Genomic DNA, 15,288 nt, shown 5'->3' with positions numbered 1-15,288 from the left:
TTATTGTAAGTGTGGAAGTGAATGTGATCCAGACTATCTCACACATACATAAAAGTCAACGTAGAAAAATAAATTGAGCAATATAAAGATGTGATGAGCAGAAAACCAGATATATTAGATGTTCAAATTAAATGACACAATTAAAGTGTGGTCGCTCTTTTGGGATGCATATATCTACATACAGTAGTTATTAATTAAGGAGGGAACAAAGATCACAGTAATAGTGGCACTTTTGACTTGATCATTTAACCTTTTTCTAACAGTCTTTCCCCCCCTAGGTTTCCCATTTCTGTATGTGGAACCATTTCTAACTTGGCTTTTTTTTTTCTCCCTTATTTGGAACAACGATGTGTGTCTAATAAATGTAATGCCATACCCTAGGTACGTTGTTGGGAGCAGGCATTGAACTCTTGATCTAAAAACATGAGATTCTACCACCTGAGCTAAAAGAGCTCTTCAGTCTCTTAGCCTGAAGCCGCTCTTAAATCTCTGTTGGTCTACAAATAAAAACCCAATAAGATTTCAGTGTAGTGCCTTTGAAATATGTCATGCAGTCTATATCCACTAGAGACATGTATTACCTTGGCCACCAGAGGGAGTCAATATTGTTCCATGAAATCTATAGAAATATATGGAGAATTGCAAAGAGAATTTAATAAAAAATGAAAGATAGCAGTTATAAAGTTCCATGTGTTCATGTCCTAATGCATCCTATTCAAGATTCTAGTGTGCATCCAAAATGCAATGAAAATCAGACTTAATATGTGTGCTTTGTTCTTCAACAACTATAATAACAAAAAAGGAATTTTCCTACACTTCAGTTAAAGTGTCTGCACAAAAATTGCATCTAACAAAATGTTTTTGTATTTGATATTGGCATGAATAGAACTGTATTAAACCACAGAAGAATAAAGTTGCAGTGCTTGTCAAGGTAGTTTCCCAGGTCCACCATAAAAATTGTTCCTGTTCAGATAATGCTTGTACTTTTTTTCTAAGTTGGCTTCAAGTTCCTATCATGACTCAATTTGGAATATGACTGTTGTAGTACTAGAAGAAAGTTGATGCTTTTCTGTAATGCTACAATGTAGATAATTAAGGCAGCAATAACTAAAACTAAACCCAACAATATGATGCATTCACTAAACACACTGCATTTCCTCCCCCCTTTCCGTTTTCATGGTAACATTTGGGGTGTGAAGCATTTTTATGCATGGAACAATAACTTGTTTCAGACTGTTTAGTGGCATTCGTATTCTTTTGCCACAGGAAACTTTCATGTACATTTAATGGGCATGCAAATAGAGTTACATGCTCTCTGGTTTGCTGTCCATGGTCCATTCAGAATGAAAAGAAGCATGTGTGATCCAGGCAAAATTCTTCATTCTGCTTTTACAGCATATTCTCCAATCAGTACATGTGCAGAGGTACCCTTTCTGGCAATGACAGTTCTGTGTACAGAACAAGAGCAGAACTGCAGCATCAATTGGAGGATTTAGCTTTTTAAGCATATTTTTTGCCCTCCTTTTAAAGTACTTTCGAATGATCAGAGTGTCTGGAGTATGGAGAGGAAAAGCTGTCTCTAAGCCTACCAGTTTCCCAATAAAGTCTGTAAAATATACATCAGCCATACTCTGTGTTGTTTTTTTTTTAACTTCAGCAAAATATACTCTCATAAATGTTCAGTAAATAGAGTTAAACATGACAGCGCTGCGGAGGGCTGCTACTTGTCTTTCAATAAAGAAAACCAACCCCTGTAGCATTAACTTTGGAGGCAAGTTTTGTTCTAGTCTAAATTTGTTTAATAAACATAGATGTTTGTGAGCAAAAAGTTTCCTAACCTTCTACTTGGGGGAGCTAAGAATGGATTAATATTTTAACTTCAGATTATATATTGACTAGCTAGGCTCAGCGATGACTGCTTTATTGTATAACTGGTGGCTCCGTTTTACTCAGTGTTATCATAAAATGATTCCCTCAAACAATGCCACCTTATTCCACTTTCTCTGTCTTTAGTCAGTGTCTTGATAGAGGTCACATGCTGATTTAACTTGTCAGACTTTTTTTTTCATAGCTGCCCAATAGTATAATAACTACCTTAGGTAGGATCTCTAAGTTGACTTCTCTACACTTAGAAATCTTAAGCTGTCCTTCAGGCTAGTTTCTAGGGAGACGATTGCATACAAGTAAACTTTACTAACATGGAGTGTGTAGGTGAGGGGGGAGAGTTGGACTGGTGGGTCTGCTTTAACTGTCTTTGCTCCAGTTCATCACATGCTGATCAGACAAAGGTTGAATCTCATGTTCATTTCCTGAAAAGGATCATAGTATTAAAAACTAAGGTTAACCATGTAGTGATGCAGAATGCTATGTTTCCCTTACTTTCCAGGTGTCTTTAAAGCAGTAGTCAAATAAAAGGAAAAGCAAAGTTAATTCCATTGATCATCTAAATATTAACAAAGGTGAGGGAACTTTCTATTTGTTCAAATGAACAAAGAGGACAGGAGATCTCACTATATTCACTTGAAAGTGGATGCGCATTCCTTGGTCTTATCTTCTCTTTTGTTGTAATTTTTTGCATCTTTGATTGTAGTTAAGACAACTTGATCCATTCTTTTGACTTCATTAACCAGTTTCCTTTAGGAGTGGAACTTTTTTTTTTTTTTGGTCTTTTCTAAGCATTATTGACAGGAAGCAACAGATGGCTTTTTTAATAGGGAGTTGAAATTTTACTCTTGAACGAGTCCCTGCCTTGTAAACATTTCTGTTCGTCCCACACTTCACATAACAAAGCCCTGCTTAATCTTGTACTGAATATGAATCTAACCATCCTTTGAATGTACTTTGTACAGGAAAAAAGTGATGGATTGGGTTTGCTGCTCCTGAAACGCTATTATTGGTGATGAGCATGTCATGGGTGCACATGAAGATAGATAATGCATTATAGGAAGAAGGTACAAATATTGTACTTTTGGTGTGTGTGATTATAAGGATTAAGTTAGAGTGAACTAAGACCACTTTATTCCTGAGTGAGAGCAAACATATGGGGGTTTAACGCGCTTTAATTTATGTGCGTTGACTTGACACCTTTAGTGTGCCTTAACTCTCCTGAGTGTCCCGTGTAGAGAAGCCCTTCGTGTCTCTGTGCCTCAGTTCCCCAACTGTAAAATGGGGGTAACAGCACATCCCTACCTCATGAATATATTAAAGATTTTGAGGTGTTCACATATTATGGTGATGGAGGCCATATAAATACCTTGGATATATAAAAATAATCTGATCCAATTGGATTGCATTGACCAAATTCTGGATCCTTTTTGTGCAATTCCTCTACTCATCACCTAATTCCATCCTCTAAGTTTCTAACAAACTCCCTTGAATTCTTAGTAGATCTGACTGAAAATATTCCAGCAAAACCATTTTTTTATGGAACATGACCTCTTTTTATTTTTTAATTCTGAGTTTTGATTTGAATATATTATTTTTTCTAAAGACCAACCAATACCCCCCCAAATATTCAGGAAAATATGGTTAAACATTTTTGATTTTAGAGAAAAATGTGAAGGTTTTAGGTTTGGTTTAATTTTTTTCGTAGAAAAAATGAAAAATTTAACATGAAAATTTTTGAAAAAAAAAAAAAAAATTCCCACCTCCCCTAAATTTCCCACAAAGAAACTGGCATTTTTCTGCCATCTCTTCTTGTTAGACTTCCTCCCCCATCCACAAACACCCGTCAGCTCACCTCAAACTTCTGGTTTGCTCCTGAAAATCCTCCACTAACATCCTCTTTCCACACACCATCTTCCTTGCTTCAGCCTTCTGGTTCAGTTCACGTCTCCATGCTCTGGCTTCTGCAGACATGATCATAGCAACTTATCCTTATGACAAACCTTCTTTTCCTTGCCTTCCTCTTAGACTGTAGTTATGGTGGCTTCCCCTTAAGGAAGACTATTGATCCCGTAGCCACAGGATTCATATCTGACAAGGTCTCTGTGTCTCAGGGCTGGCCACTAATGCCAGTCTAACTCATTCTTATCAAGTCTGGGGCTTCCATGTGGACACTACAGAAATTGACTGTTTGCATATGAGATGTGACTGCAATAATATTAGGGTCAGCAGAGAAATTCAGAAGCACTGGCAGAGGAAAGCTTCTCATGACAGGATTAGCAATGCCAGTGAGGTCTAAGATGGGAGTCAGAGTGTGAGAGGAGGTGATGAAAGTCTGGTGTCTGAAGTGCGGGGAGTTGCATCAAAGAGAGATTGTGGGAAAAGCACCAAGGCTTGGTGCCATTGTGGGCATTGAGAAGGAGTGAACTGAGACCCAAATCAAAACCTAACACTGCTATTTACCCAGCCAATGGCAAACCTGAACTCCAGCAGTGAGGCCCTCAGCATGGCCCTGTTGTCTGAACCACTGGATCTGAGCCAGAACCTATTTACTATCTGAGAAGTAACCTATTTAACATTCTTAGAAAGGGCAACACTGGCATATATTTGAGATGTCAAATTAGCCACTCACCTGAGAGATTTGTATTACCCTATCCAGGTATTGAATTGTTTAGTTCTATAAATGTGAGTGGCCTATTACAGCAAGAGGGGCACTTCTCTTTTAACTTCTGATAGTAGCCAGAACTGTCATTATCTACTGCATAAAGCTTAAGGCCAAAATTTTCAAAAGTGAATAGCGATTTTAGAGGCCTTGCTTTTGGGTGTGAATTTTGAGACTAAGGGGACTGATTTTCAGACACTCAGAATTTCTTAAGGTAGCTAAAGTTGGGCATCCAAAATCATTAGCTCTTTTTGAAAATCTTGGTTTAAATTCTTAGGGTGAAATCCTAGCTCTGTTGAAGTCAATGGCAAAACTCCTGTGTCTGTCTGTGTGAAGCGGGTCTCTCTAATTTGCATGATGTTGATGACTACTGGATGACAGATACCAGAGTCTGATTGCTACCACTTGAAGCTAACACTGGCAATGCATCTCCTTTCCTCTCATTCTTCTTTGAGCTTTATATCTGGCTCTGTTCTGCTAAGTATCTTCCCCATTGCTCTCTCCAGTGCTACATTGTCTCTTTACCCTTGTCACTCTGTCCTCTACTTGCTGTCCCTTATATTCCATTGCCTCTCTCTTCATCACTTCCTCTATTGCTCCTAAGGTCTCTTTTCCACCACCCTGGTTCCCACGGTCGTCTTTTCCATCTCACATCCTGCAGTCCTTTCTCTACTCTCTCCCCATTAAACCAGGAGGCTAGAGGGAATAGTTCTGATGCTGCCATCTGAAGCAGATAGTCCAGGAAGTTACCTCCTGGTTGCTCACACCCTTTGTTGGCTTCTCTGCTCCCTTTCTGTAATGCAACGCACAGAGAGAGAGAGAGCAATGAGTAGGGATGCTCAAAAGCTGGCTGCTCAAAAGCTTAGAAGCAGACAAAATGTTAAAAATCCCCTCCTGACAGTTGTCTCAGAAGCCCTGAATGTCATGCTCACTATGTGGGAGCACTGGCCAATCAGCAAGGCCTTCCCAGGAACTGTCAGATATTTGGCAAGTCTGGCTTTTGGCCTTGGTTCACATAAGACAACACACACACAAAAAGACATCTTCTTTATTATGAGAGGGCCAGTACTGATTTTGGTATGGGTATCATTCTTGTGATGGGAAGAGCAAAACAGATGGTGGAATTCCCCAAACACTTGACTAGTGGCATATGTCATGTAAATACAAAACTGAAAAGATGGGATCTGGAAAAAAAGTGTGAGCACAAAAATTGCATATTCACATTCGTAAAAACTTGACATGTGCCTGTTTATCTCTGCAGATCAACATAAATTGCCATCTCCCTACTGTCCCTTTCTGAATGAGCATTTTAGCTAGGGTGTACATCAACACATATGGTTAAGGTTGCTGTATGTCTCTATTCTAAATGTCCTTTTTCATTTGCTTATAAGGACATCAAACTTTCATAATTGCTGCATGGTGTCCAATGCTGAATTATTAATGGCATGATGGCTGCAAGTAGATTTCTTTGACACCTAAGTCTGTGCTGGCATGTTTCCAGAGTAAGAGAATCTCAGACATATTGTGCCCAATCATTTTTCAACACTTTATCTAAAGGAACAGATTCCATGCCGTGGTCTGACCCCTTGGAACTGAGCTGGGAGCACAAAGATGCTATAAACAACCCAGAGAACTCCCCAGCTGGGGATTCCTCCAGAGTTTGGTAGCTGGCATAGCTGGCTCCACCTGCTCCTGGAGGATCCAACACAGCGATCATGCAAGGGGTGTTCTGGAGAGACGGGGGTGTGGCCAGGGGGCTACTGCACCATTCTCAGCTAGTATATAGTCTGTAGGGGACCATAGGCAGACAGCATACTTTAGGGCATGCTTAGTTTATGAGAGAAGACCTTGATTTTAGTTTCATGTTTCCAAGGAAGTATTGTAAGAAAATAGAATTTTAAAACCAATGAAAAGACACCCTTGCTGTTACAGCTGCCCTGCCCCGCCTATCTCCTGTATATGAAAAGCCTCTATCGCTGCTGTTGTGCATCAGTTCCTATTCATATTAGCCACCATTATGCTGAAAGTGGGGGAAGAGGGGACTTTTAGCCACTTATACAGAGAATTATTTCCGCATGAATTTTCAGTACAATGACTGCTCTGTTAGGGATTTAATTTTTTAATACTAATCCAGATAATTATTTAATCATAATGATTCTGGTTATCCTTGTTGTTACCAGTGTATCAAAGTGTTCTTTGTTAATCTTTATCGAGCTGTGAGAGTGGTTATAGCTTAGTGCAGGATGTATGTGCTGTCAAATTCTATGCAGGCACATTAAGTGGGTACTTCTAATAAGTATATTTTACGTACTTCAGACATTAAACTGCATTTGCAGTTAAGATAAAATCTGAACTTCCGGCAGGTTTATATTTCCTCTTTCCTGAAGATGGTAGAAACTCTGCCTCTAATGAGAGAAGACTCTCATCTCTGGTGACTGCCCAGCAAAAAGAATAGAAAATAATAAAACTGCACCTTCCAGGTGAAAGCTGCATTCATTTGCCAATTCGTGGAGTCAGATTTGCAATTCTCTCCCATTCTGATTCTCTTGTGACTTGATCAGGTGGCACAAGTTCCTGGTCATGCGAGTATATTGGAGCAGTTCTAATCTCTCTTGGGCAGTGGCTGGTATTCCAGCCTTGTGCAAACATTGTATTCGTGTGTTTACATTTTGCAAAGTCTTTATAGTTAACATTGATCAAGTTGCAAGCTTGTTCAAAGCCTTGAAGTTGCAGGTTAAACTCACCCCAGTCAGCAAGGTGATTCAACAGAAGGAATCACATTTTCTTTTTCTTCTTACTGTGCCTGTGCCATTTTAAATTGGGCTGAGTGTTTTCCCAGCATCAGGAACTGGTCTTCAGTGGAGATGTGCTTGAGCAATGGAACCATCTTTTGTCTTGGAGAGCTCTTTTCAGATTAAGTAAGTGTCTCAAGACTGAATTCTCTTTACTCAACACTGAGTTAGTGCATGGCTCTGTGTCCGCAAATGCTATGATGGTGAGAAGAAGGGTTGTGCTGTCTACTTTCATCTCCTCATTCCCTGTCCCTTTATTCTGTACTTTAATTGGAGAGGATAAAACTGAACTTGCAATTGGATATTGTATTGTTTTGCATTTCTTGTCCTAAGCTCTTGTGTAGGGTTGCTGAGCGCCATTTAATAGCTGCCATATTTTACCCCAGATGTGACTGCATTTCAGTGATGGATGAAGTGATCCCTATTCTGTATAGCGTTTGCAAATCAGGTTCACAGTTTGTGTAGTAATTTTAGATCCCTTAGGACAGAAGGCACAGATTAATATAAACTATGAGTATAACACTCTTTTATTACAAAAGCAAAATATCTACCCTCACCTTTCCTTTGAGCTCTTCTCTGCCAGATGTCTGAAATTGACTTTGCAGATTTTACCCAGAATCCAGCCTCTTCCCAGGATGTCCATCTTTCTAGGGGTTTAAAGCTTGACTGCTGTTTTATGCATGATGGACTCTTTGTACATAGGCATAATTCGTTTAGTTTAAAATTTGGTAAGATTCTCTCTTGAACGTGTGAAGGCTGCTTGGCTCTAATAATTCTGCTGTGTATTTAGCAAAATAAAATGTTTCTGCTGCCATCCTATTGTAACCTCATATTGCAAGGTCATTAAACTGGTGTATCTTCTCACCTGAGAGGCCAAATTCTGCCCTGAATGCAATCCTTTACAACCACATTGTAGTCATTGGGCCTGAATCACCACTACATTACCCTTGTTTCAGACTAGTGTAACTCTATTGATTATTACAGTGGCATAAGTCTGGAGTAATGCTGTAGTCAATCAAGCCCAGTGAGTCAAGGCAGAATTTTGTCCATATTGATTAATAGGCTAGCTTTAATTTTTATTAAAAAAAATGTTGCTAATTGAGTTTATTTCTAAACTAAAATAGACATGAATCTCTACATTTTCAAAGCTGTGTGCGGTATTTAGTACCATGAACACCTAAAGGGTAACACCTAACTTCCCTCCTTAGTATGCACGTATATGTGTGTTTTGCATCTGGTAGCAAAGAATGAGAACGTGAAAGGGTAAAATGGGAGTTGCACCACTAAATCACACATACCACAATGAAAATTCACTCCTTGACATTGCTTTTCTGTCTCCAACATGTTAGTCCTCTCTTATTGTAGAAACTGTATGCCAGAACTTTGGAATAAGAGAGCCCCTGTAGTTAGTAGAACTCAGAAGCTCACACGACGTAAGATTAATTTCCATTTGTGTGTCTGTCTCAGTGACATTTGCCTGTTGATAACACTGCAGATCATTTCTGTGCCTGAATGATTTATTTTGTTTGGTGGGAGAGCTATGGGGGGAGCTTTTTTAAACATGTATTTTAAAAAGTATTGGAAAAGATTAAATTGATTTTAATCATTTATTTTTATTCTTCACAGCCTGATAACTCTGAGACCTTTATGAGTCATGTAACCAGAACTGTAAGTAATCGATTTTGATTAGTCTTTCTGATTTGCTTAACCTGATTTAGATTTCAGTCTGTAGTTGCACATTTTTATTACATCTTCACAGAACTATTACTGCTAGTTGTTCTTCAAAGCACAGGCAGTTAACATATTTAAGGGAAGCAGGTTTGGGTTAAGATAACTGGTGGTAATGCCAAAGGTTTTTTTTTTTTTTTTTTTTTTTTTTTTTTTTTGCAATTTTTCCAGGAACTTTTGCAATGGACTTGGGCCTTTCTTGCCTTCTATCAGACAAAAACTTTCGAGGGAGGAGAAGAAAAAAGAAATGTCGAAAACACACATGCTCACATTTTTACTCTGAAAAGGAAATCAAAGATCCTATGGCACTTTTTTAGGAGTAAGGGTGCTTGTTAATCCTTGAGTTCTTGGCAATGCACAATTCATATCTTTATCTCTCTATATAAATCTGTGGTTGGCAAAGTATCTTGGGATGAAAGTGAAAGATACATGAAAGATATCGTGGGCATCAAATAAGGTGTATGCATATTACTCATGAAGACTTGTGATTGTTTTGTACTGAAGCACTCTTTCAGCTTTGGTTCAAATAGCACTAAGTGCAGTTAGAAGATGGGGAGATGCTGCCCTTTGGTAAATGCTGTGGAATAATATTGTATGTATCAATACTGGCCAACCCTGCAAGTGCACGCTCCTTCCCCATTTATCCTTTAGCATGAGTCCAGGTTCAGATTTAATAACTAAACCCGGAGTACTAAGGAAAACTTACCCAACACAAATTGGGTCAGAATTGGAGGCCATTTTAACCCCTTTTTGCTTTGTCTTTCAATGAGACAGTGAAGTGAGCTAGCATCTTTAAAGGGTTTCACTTTGTGTTGTCTAAGAGCATTGCTAAGAATTCTAGGTATAGCAATTATTGGAACACTAGGAAACATCTAAATTATCTGGTGACAAGACATTTCAATGAATTGAAATATTTAATGTTTCTCCCAGACTCTCACCCCTCCCCCTATTCTTAGTTGGACAGATTACCTAAAATTAAGAAAAAACACCCCAAAATATCCCTCTTGTCAAATTCATATATTTGAATGAACAATTTCACAACTCTCCCCTAATATAACTAATATGAAACAAAATCACAAGATAAACAGTGTAAAAATAGTTACAGATTACTTTCTATTGTTAGAACTAGCTGTTAACTTCAGAGGGTTTTTATGTTTGCACTAGTTGCTTATTAGATGAGCCAAGGTCAACCTCCTTTGTACGTATGGTAACTCATGCACAGCCAGCTATTTTTGAGCACAATTAAAGTGGCAGGCCACACTATTTCAACTGACTCTTTTGGTGTATACACCTTCACATAGAGTAGTATCTTGGATCAATAAATTGCCCATTAGTTCACTGCTTGAAAAATTTCCCTGATACCTTGCACGGGACTATACCTACTAGCCAGTGATTGACATGGAAGATGAAAGGGGGTCTGGCCACCAGACAGTTCTGGTTGTAGCACCATTGCATAAACTCTAGCCCTCAGTGCAGATTTTAGAAAGGGGAAAGATGGTGGGATTGATACTAGTGTGCTATCCCTAGACCCTGTGTTGGTATCAGTCTTGTACATGATCCTCTAACTAGTACATGTACGATAAACTGTGTTGGAATGGTTTAAATTCTCTGTCTCTTTTCCTCACCATCTTCCAGTGCCTCCTAGCTCTTAGGAAGGGAAAGGGTCTGTTTCTCTTGTTTAGCATCCTGACTGCTGAGTGAATATCTTCAGTAGCAGCCTCTGCAGCTTCATGGGAAACCTATGAGCAGCAGCTAAGAAAATGTGGCCTGATTCATGACAGTGCCACTTCTGCTCACAAGGTTCTGAATGACACTTGTGAAGCTGACTAGAGTCTAGTTAATTTCCTTCAGCTATTGTTTGGGAAAGTTATGAGCAGCTGCTGAGAAACTTGTGACATTTGCTGGCAACCTCAGGAAGACAGCACTGCATTTTCTTACATTTAAAAGATATCTTCACAACCATATGGATTAGAACCTTAATTTTTTAACATGAAAGTTTGAATGCTGGAGAAGTTGTTGAATAAGGCTTCTTACGTACCAAGAAAAGTTCTACCTGCTAGTTCAGTTTTTCAAGTCCTGCCTTGGTGTGCATACTCCTTTGTAATAAAATAGGTAGGATGCAAATGTTTGACTGAAAAGTAATTTCAACCCATGATAACAAGAAGTATTTTCCTATTCACAGTTTATGTGCCATCACTTCATTGGCAATAAAACTCTCAATCACATGCTATCTATTTATTGGTATTATGAAGGATCCCACAATATTCTACAAACATTAATGACTTAAGCCTCAGAACATGTCTGTGAATTAGGCACTTTTAAAAGATCAGGCCCAAGGTCACATAACAGATCTGTGACTGAACCAGGAGCAAAGCTCAAGAGATCTGACTTCCAGTCCTCTGTTCAAACCACCAAATATTGCTTCTTTCCCATTATATTGGACAATATGAATGTATTTTTTCAAAAGCAATAATCACTGTAGGACCGAGGGAATGTGCTTTATACACCACTGATTCACACCTTCTGTGTAGTGGTTGTGTTAACAGTTACATCCTTAAACCACACCAGTTTTGAATTAATGCAGCAGAGTTTATACCCTGTCATGTCTCTTGTGATGAATTAGGTTGCCTATGGATAGTAATTATTCAGGAAGCTGCCTATAACCTCTGGAGTAATAAGAACTCTACCACAACTGGAGCCTCAGATAGCACTGTTTAATTCACCCTGGTAATGTGTTTGGTTTCAAATAGCTGACTAGCTTGATAACTCCTAACATGATACTTAACATGATCACATCTAAATCCAGTAGCAGCATTTTGCACTCAGATTTGCTCTGCGACTCTGCTCTCTACACTTGTGCAGAACTTCCACGAACATCAGTGCAGATCTGAGAGCAGAATTGTTTACTAGCAAAAGTTTAGTCTTTTGGCCAGAGGGTATAAGAGGGCTGGATTCTGCTTGTGCAGTGCAAAGTGTACTTAAACCAGCCAGAGAGCTCCCCTCATGAATTTTTCCTGTGCAGGGGAATTTCTTGCCAGAGTAAGACTGGCAGAGGCAGCTATGCCACCTCCTGCGCCAGCTCCACCACAACTGTGCAAGGCTCTCAACTGGCATGATGTCACTGAGGGACCTTCCACAAGTGGCATAAATGAAAGTTGTCCCTTTAAAGCAGCAGCTTTAGCTTACGCTGAGGCTTGGTGGCTAAGAATCAGGGAGCCTGTCAGCATTTTCCTTGGCTGCCATGGAGAGCCAAGCGTAGAGTGTTTTTAAAATGATATTGTCAGCGTTTGTAGAAGCGTTTGCCTGAATTTACCCCCTACTGGTGCAGGAATGGCTCCTTCCTGCACCATAGAGTCCCACTGTGCCTATGGGGAAGGGAGACCGCTTTAATTCCTACCAGGGGTTCCATGGAAGCCAATGGGAATGTGCTGAATCAGCACTTGCCACCCCAGTCATGCTCACTTTTGGAGTATTCCTGACACTTTTCAGGCCTCAAATGAGAGAGAGATTCTGGAACCCTGACAACAGAAGCCGGCATAGACCCAATGTTTGGTCTGCCTTGGGATAGCAAACTGTCCATGTGACTGTTGGTTTTCTTCTCGAGAGCTTTGTAGATTGCAGCTTGTGCTTTGTCTAGTCCCCCCAGCAAATCATCTGGCAATACTGTGGTGCCAGAGAATCTTGTTGCAGTTTTGTTTTATGTCTGGATTGACTCTCCTGGTCTGTTAGTTATTCTCTTTGTAGGCTGTCTTCCTGTGATGTGGGTTGGGACAGGTGGCTGAATGTATCTTCGCATTGTTTGGTGAATATTTGCACTTCTCTTTTGTTGGACTGAGTTGTAGTGGGGATTTAGACTGTATGCTTATATGAGTTCTCTGGTTTTGCATGGATGTTGTGTAAGGGGAGATGCACATTCCTTCCTGGCAAATAATCAAAGACTCTCTTTAGGACCTTTGATTAGACCAGGGGTTGGCAACCTTTCAGAAGTGGTGTGCCACGTCTTCATTTATTCACTCTAATTTAAGGTTTTCTGTGCCAGTAATACATTTGAACATTTTTAGACAGTCTCGTTCTATAAGTCTATAATATATAACTAAACTATTGTTGTATGTAAAGTAAATAAGGTTTTTAAAATGTTTAAGAAGCTTATTTAAAATTAAATTAAAATGCAGAGCCCCCCGGACTGGTGGCCAGGACCAGAGCAGTGTGAGTGCTACTGAAAATCAGTTCGCGTGCTGCCTTCAGCTCGCGTGCCATAGGTTGCCTACCCCTGGATTAGACACAATATATATGCCATTGTCAGTCTCTGTTCAGGAGAAGCCTAAGGACTGGTCCTGCAAGTTACGATGGAAGTACATTAGCAATGTTGACTGAGCACATTGCTTGCATACGCTATACTTGTCTGTGAACAGTTCCTTTTGTATGCATGAGCTCAAAAATTAACAAAGAATTAAAACAAAAAATGCTGGGAGCACCTGGGACGAAGATGCTACACAGACACAGACACAGAAGGAAAGAGGTACAGGTTAACAATGTCTCTCAAAACTGAACTTCACCAATATAATCAGGATTAACTCCTAAGGGAGCAAATCCTATCCAGGTCTTCTTGGCCAAAATACATGTGAGAGTGCGTGTGAGAATGAATCAGGGAGGTTGAGAAGGCCTCATGTTTGAAAACTAGATGACAGGATCATGTTGCATTCTTCCAGGGCTCCCCAAAACAATATACTAAATATGAAAACCAGCTGCACATATTGTAAAGGACATTGACCTTCCTAACAAGTAATTGAAATTGGGATGTGCAAGGTGGCTGACATTACTATGAGGATTGTGGGTAACTTTTCACTTTCTGACTTCTAATTTTTATTTTGAATGTACAGCTGTTATGAGCAAAATCTTTAAAGGGGCCTCAACCTGGCCTCTATAGTTGCACCTGTTACCTGGGACTTGAACATATAAATACTGCTATTTACATTCACAATTGCCTGTAGTTGATTGCAGACATACAAATCAAAGCCTTTTAAAAATCTATGGCCCATAATGCAACATTAGATTAGTGTTTTTTTAATTTAATTTCTTGTATAAAAAATATAGCTGTGGCACTATGGAGTTGTGGAATTTTATTTTGCAGATTTTTTGCTGTGTAGGCACATGAAAATATCCAGGTTTGGTATTGTGGAATTATGCAACTCAATAGCAATAACACAGGCAATAGCGTAACAATGTTTTTAGATCTTGTGCACAAAAGACCATTTTAATGTCTTGACTTTATTTTAAAATATTTTTTTTCAAATATAACTATAAAGTTCAGTCGCTTTGAGTTATTTTTGCATTCTGCAGAAATTCTTAACATGTTTTTTAAAATTGGACACATCACAATTATGGCTTTTTGTCTTACCCACCTGACAGCTCTGGCTCAATAGGTTTTATTCAAATTTTAAAACCCTCAACTGAAACAGAAATTAAATTGGCAGGAATGAGTGTGCAGAAACAAGTATTGGGGAACTGGTAGTGAAAATGGACTTGCAACCTTTCTGATAGCATTCATGAGAGAATACAGTAGTTGACGACATTGTCAGGTTCTCCCTTTAAGTAAAGAGATTGGCAGCAATAGTGAGTAAACCTCTTCATTAGAGACCCAGGCTAGATTTTCAGAAGAGCTCAGCTTTCATATAGGCACCTTTCATTTAGGCAATTTTCAAAAGTCCTAGGCACACTGCAGCTCCCATTTAAAAACAATAGGGGCTGCTGGGTGCTGAGCCCGTCTGAAATTCAGACCAGTTTGTTTAGGTGCCTAAAGGGGAACTGAGCACTTTGAAAATTTGACTGCATATCACTTGCAGTGACTCCCCGTTGTGACTTTTTAAACTTCCCCTTGCTATTTCTGCTGTTGATTAGTGTCTGAGCAGCTGCCAGACCCTGCTGTAGCAGGAGACACATGAGTGCAGCTATCTCTTTTTGAAGCAACTTATCTCACATCAATGGCTATTATAGCAAGCACCTAAGACTGGCCAGCCATCCAGATTACTTGATTGTCTGAATGTTGTGACACTTGTTTTTATAAAAAAGGAGATGCCATTTCATTTCTGTAGGCTAGATGTGTTACGGTGAAACTTCTTGATTTCTTTTTGGTTTTTTTTTTTAATCTTGTTGGTGATTGAATATGTATTTTATGTCTGTGATTTTGATATCATGCTTTCAAGGTACTTTCACTAGTTGTTA

At 39.2% G+C, this 15,288-nt stretch overlaps 1 protein-coding gene across 10 annotated transcripts in view; it reads left to right on the top strand.

Moving 5' to 3' along the window:
- Positions 1–15,288, top strand: part of TNS3 (tensin 3) — a 423,008-nt gene that overhangs the window by 222,268 nt on the left and 185,452 nt on the right. For 8 of the 10 annotated variants that reach the window (XM_034761310.1, XM_034761305.1, XM_034761304.1 and 5 more), the window contains one exon: positions 8,965–9,006. In XM_034761310.1, the coding sequence (XP_034617201.1) occupies positions 8,986–9,006 (21 nt within the window). In that variant the 5' untranslated portion in view covers positions 8,965–8,985. Of the gene's footprint in view, positions 1–7,303; positions 7,465–8,964; positions 9,007–15,288 lie in introns of those variants that run through there. The other 2 variants (XM_034761309.1, XM_034761308.1) reach the window with 2 other exon arrangements.

The sequence above is a fragment of the Trachemys scripta genome, chromosome 2, assembly GCF_013100865.1.
Source record: "Trachemys scripta elegans isolate TJP31775 chromosome 2, CAS_Tse_1.0, whole genome shotgun sequence".
NCBI classification, from domain to species: domain Eukaryota; kingdom Metazoa; phylum Chordata; order Testudines; family Emydidae; genus Trachemys; species Trachemys scripta.
Note: the sequence above shows the minus strand (reverse complement) of the source record. Positions and strands in the feature narration are given on the sequence as shown.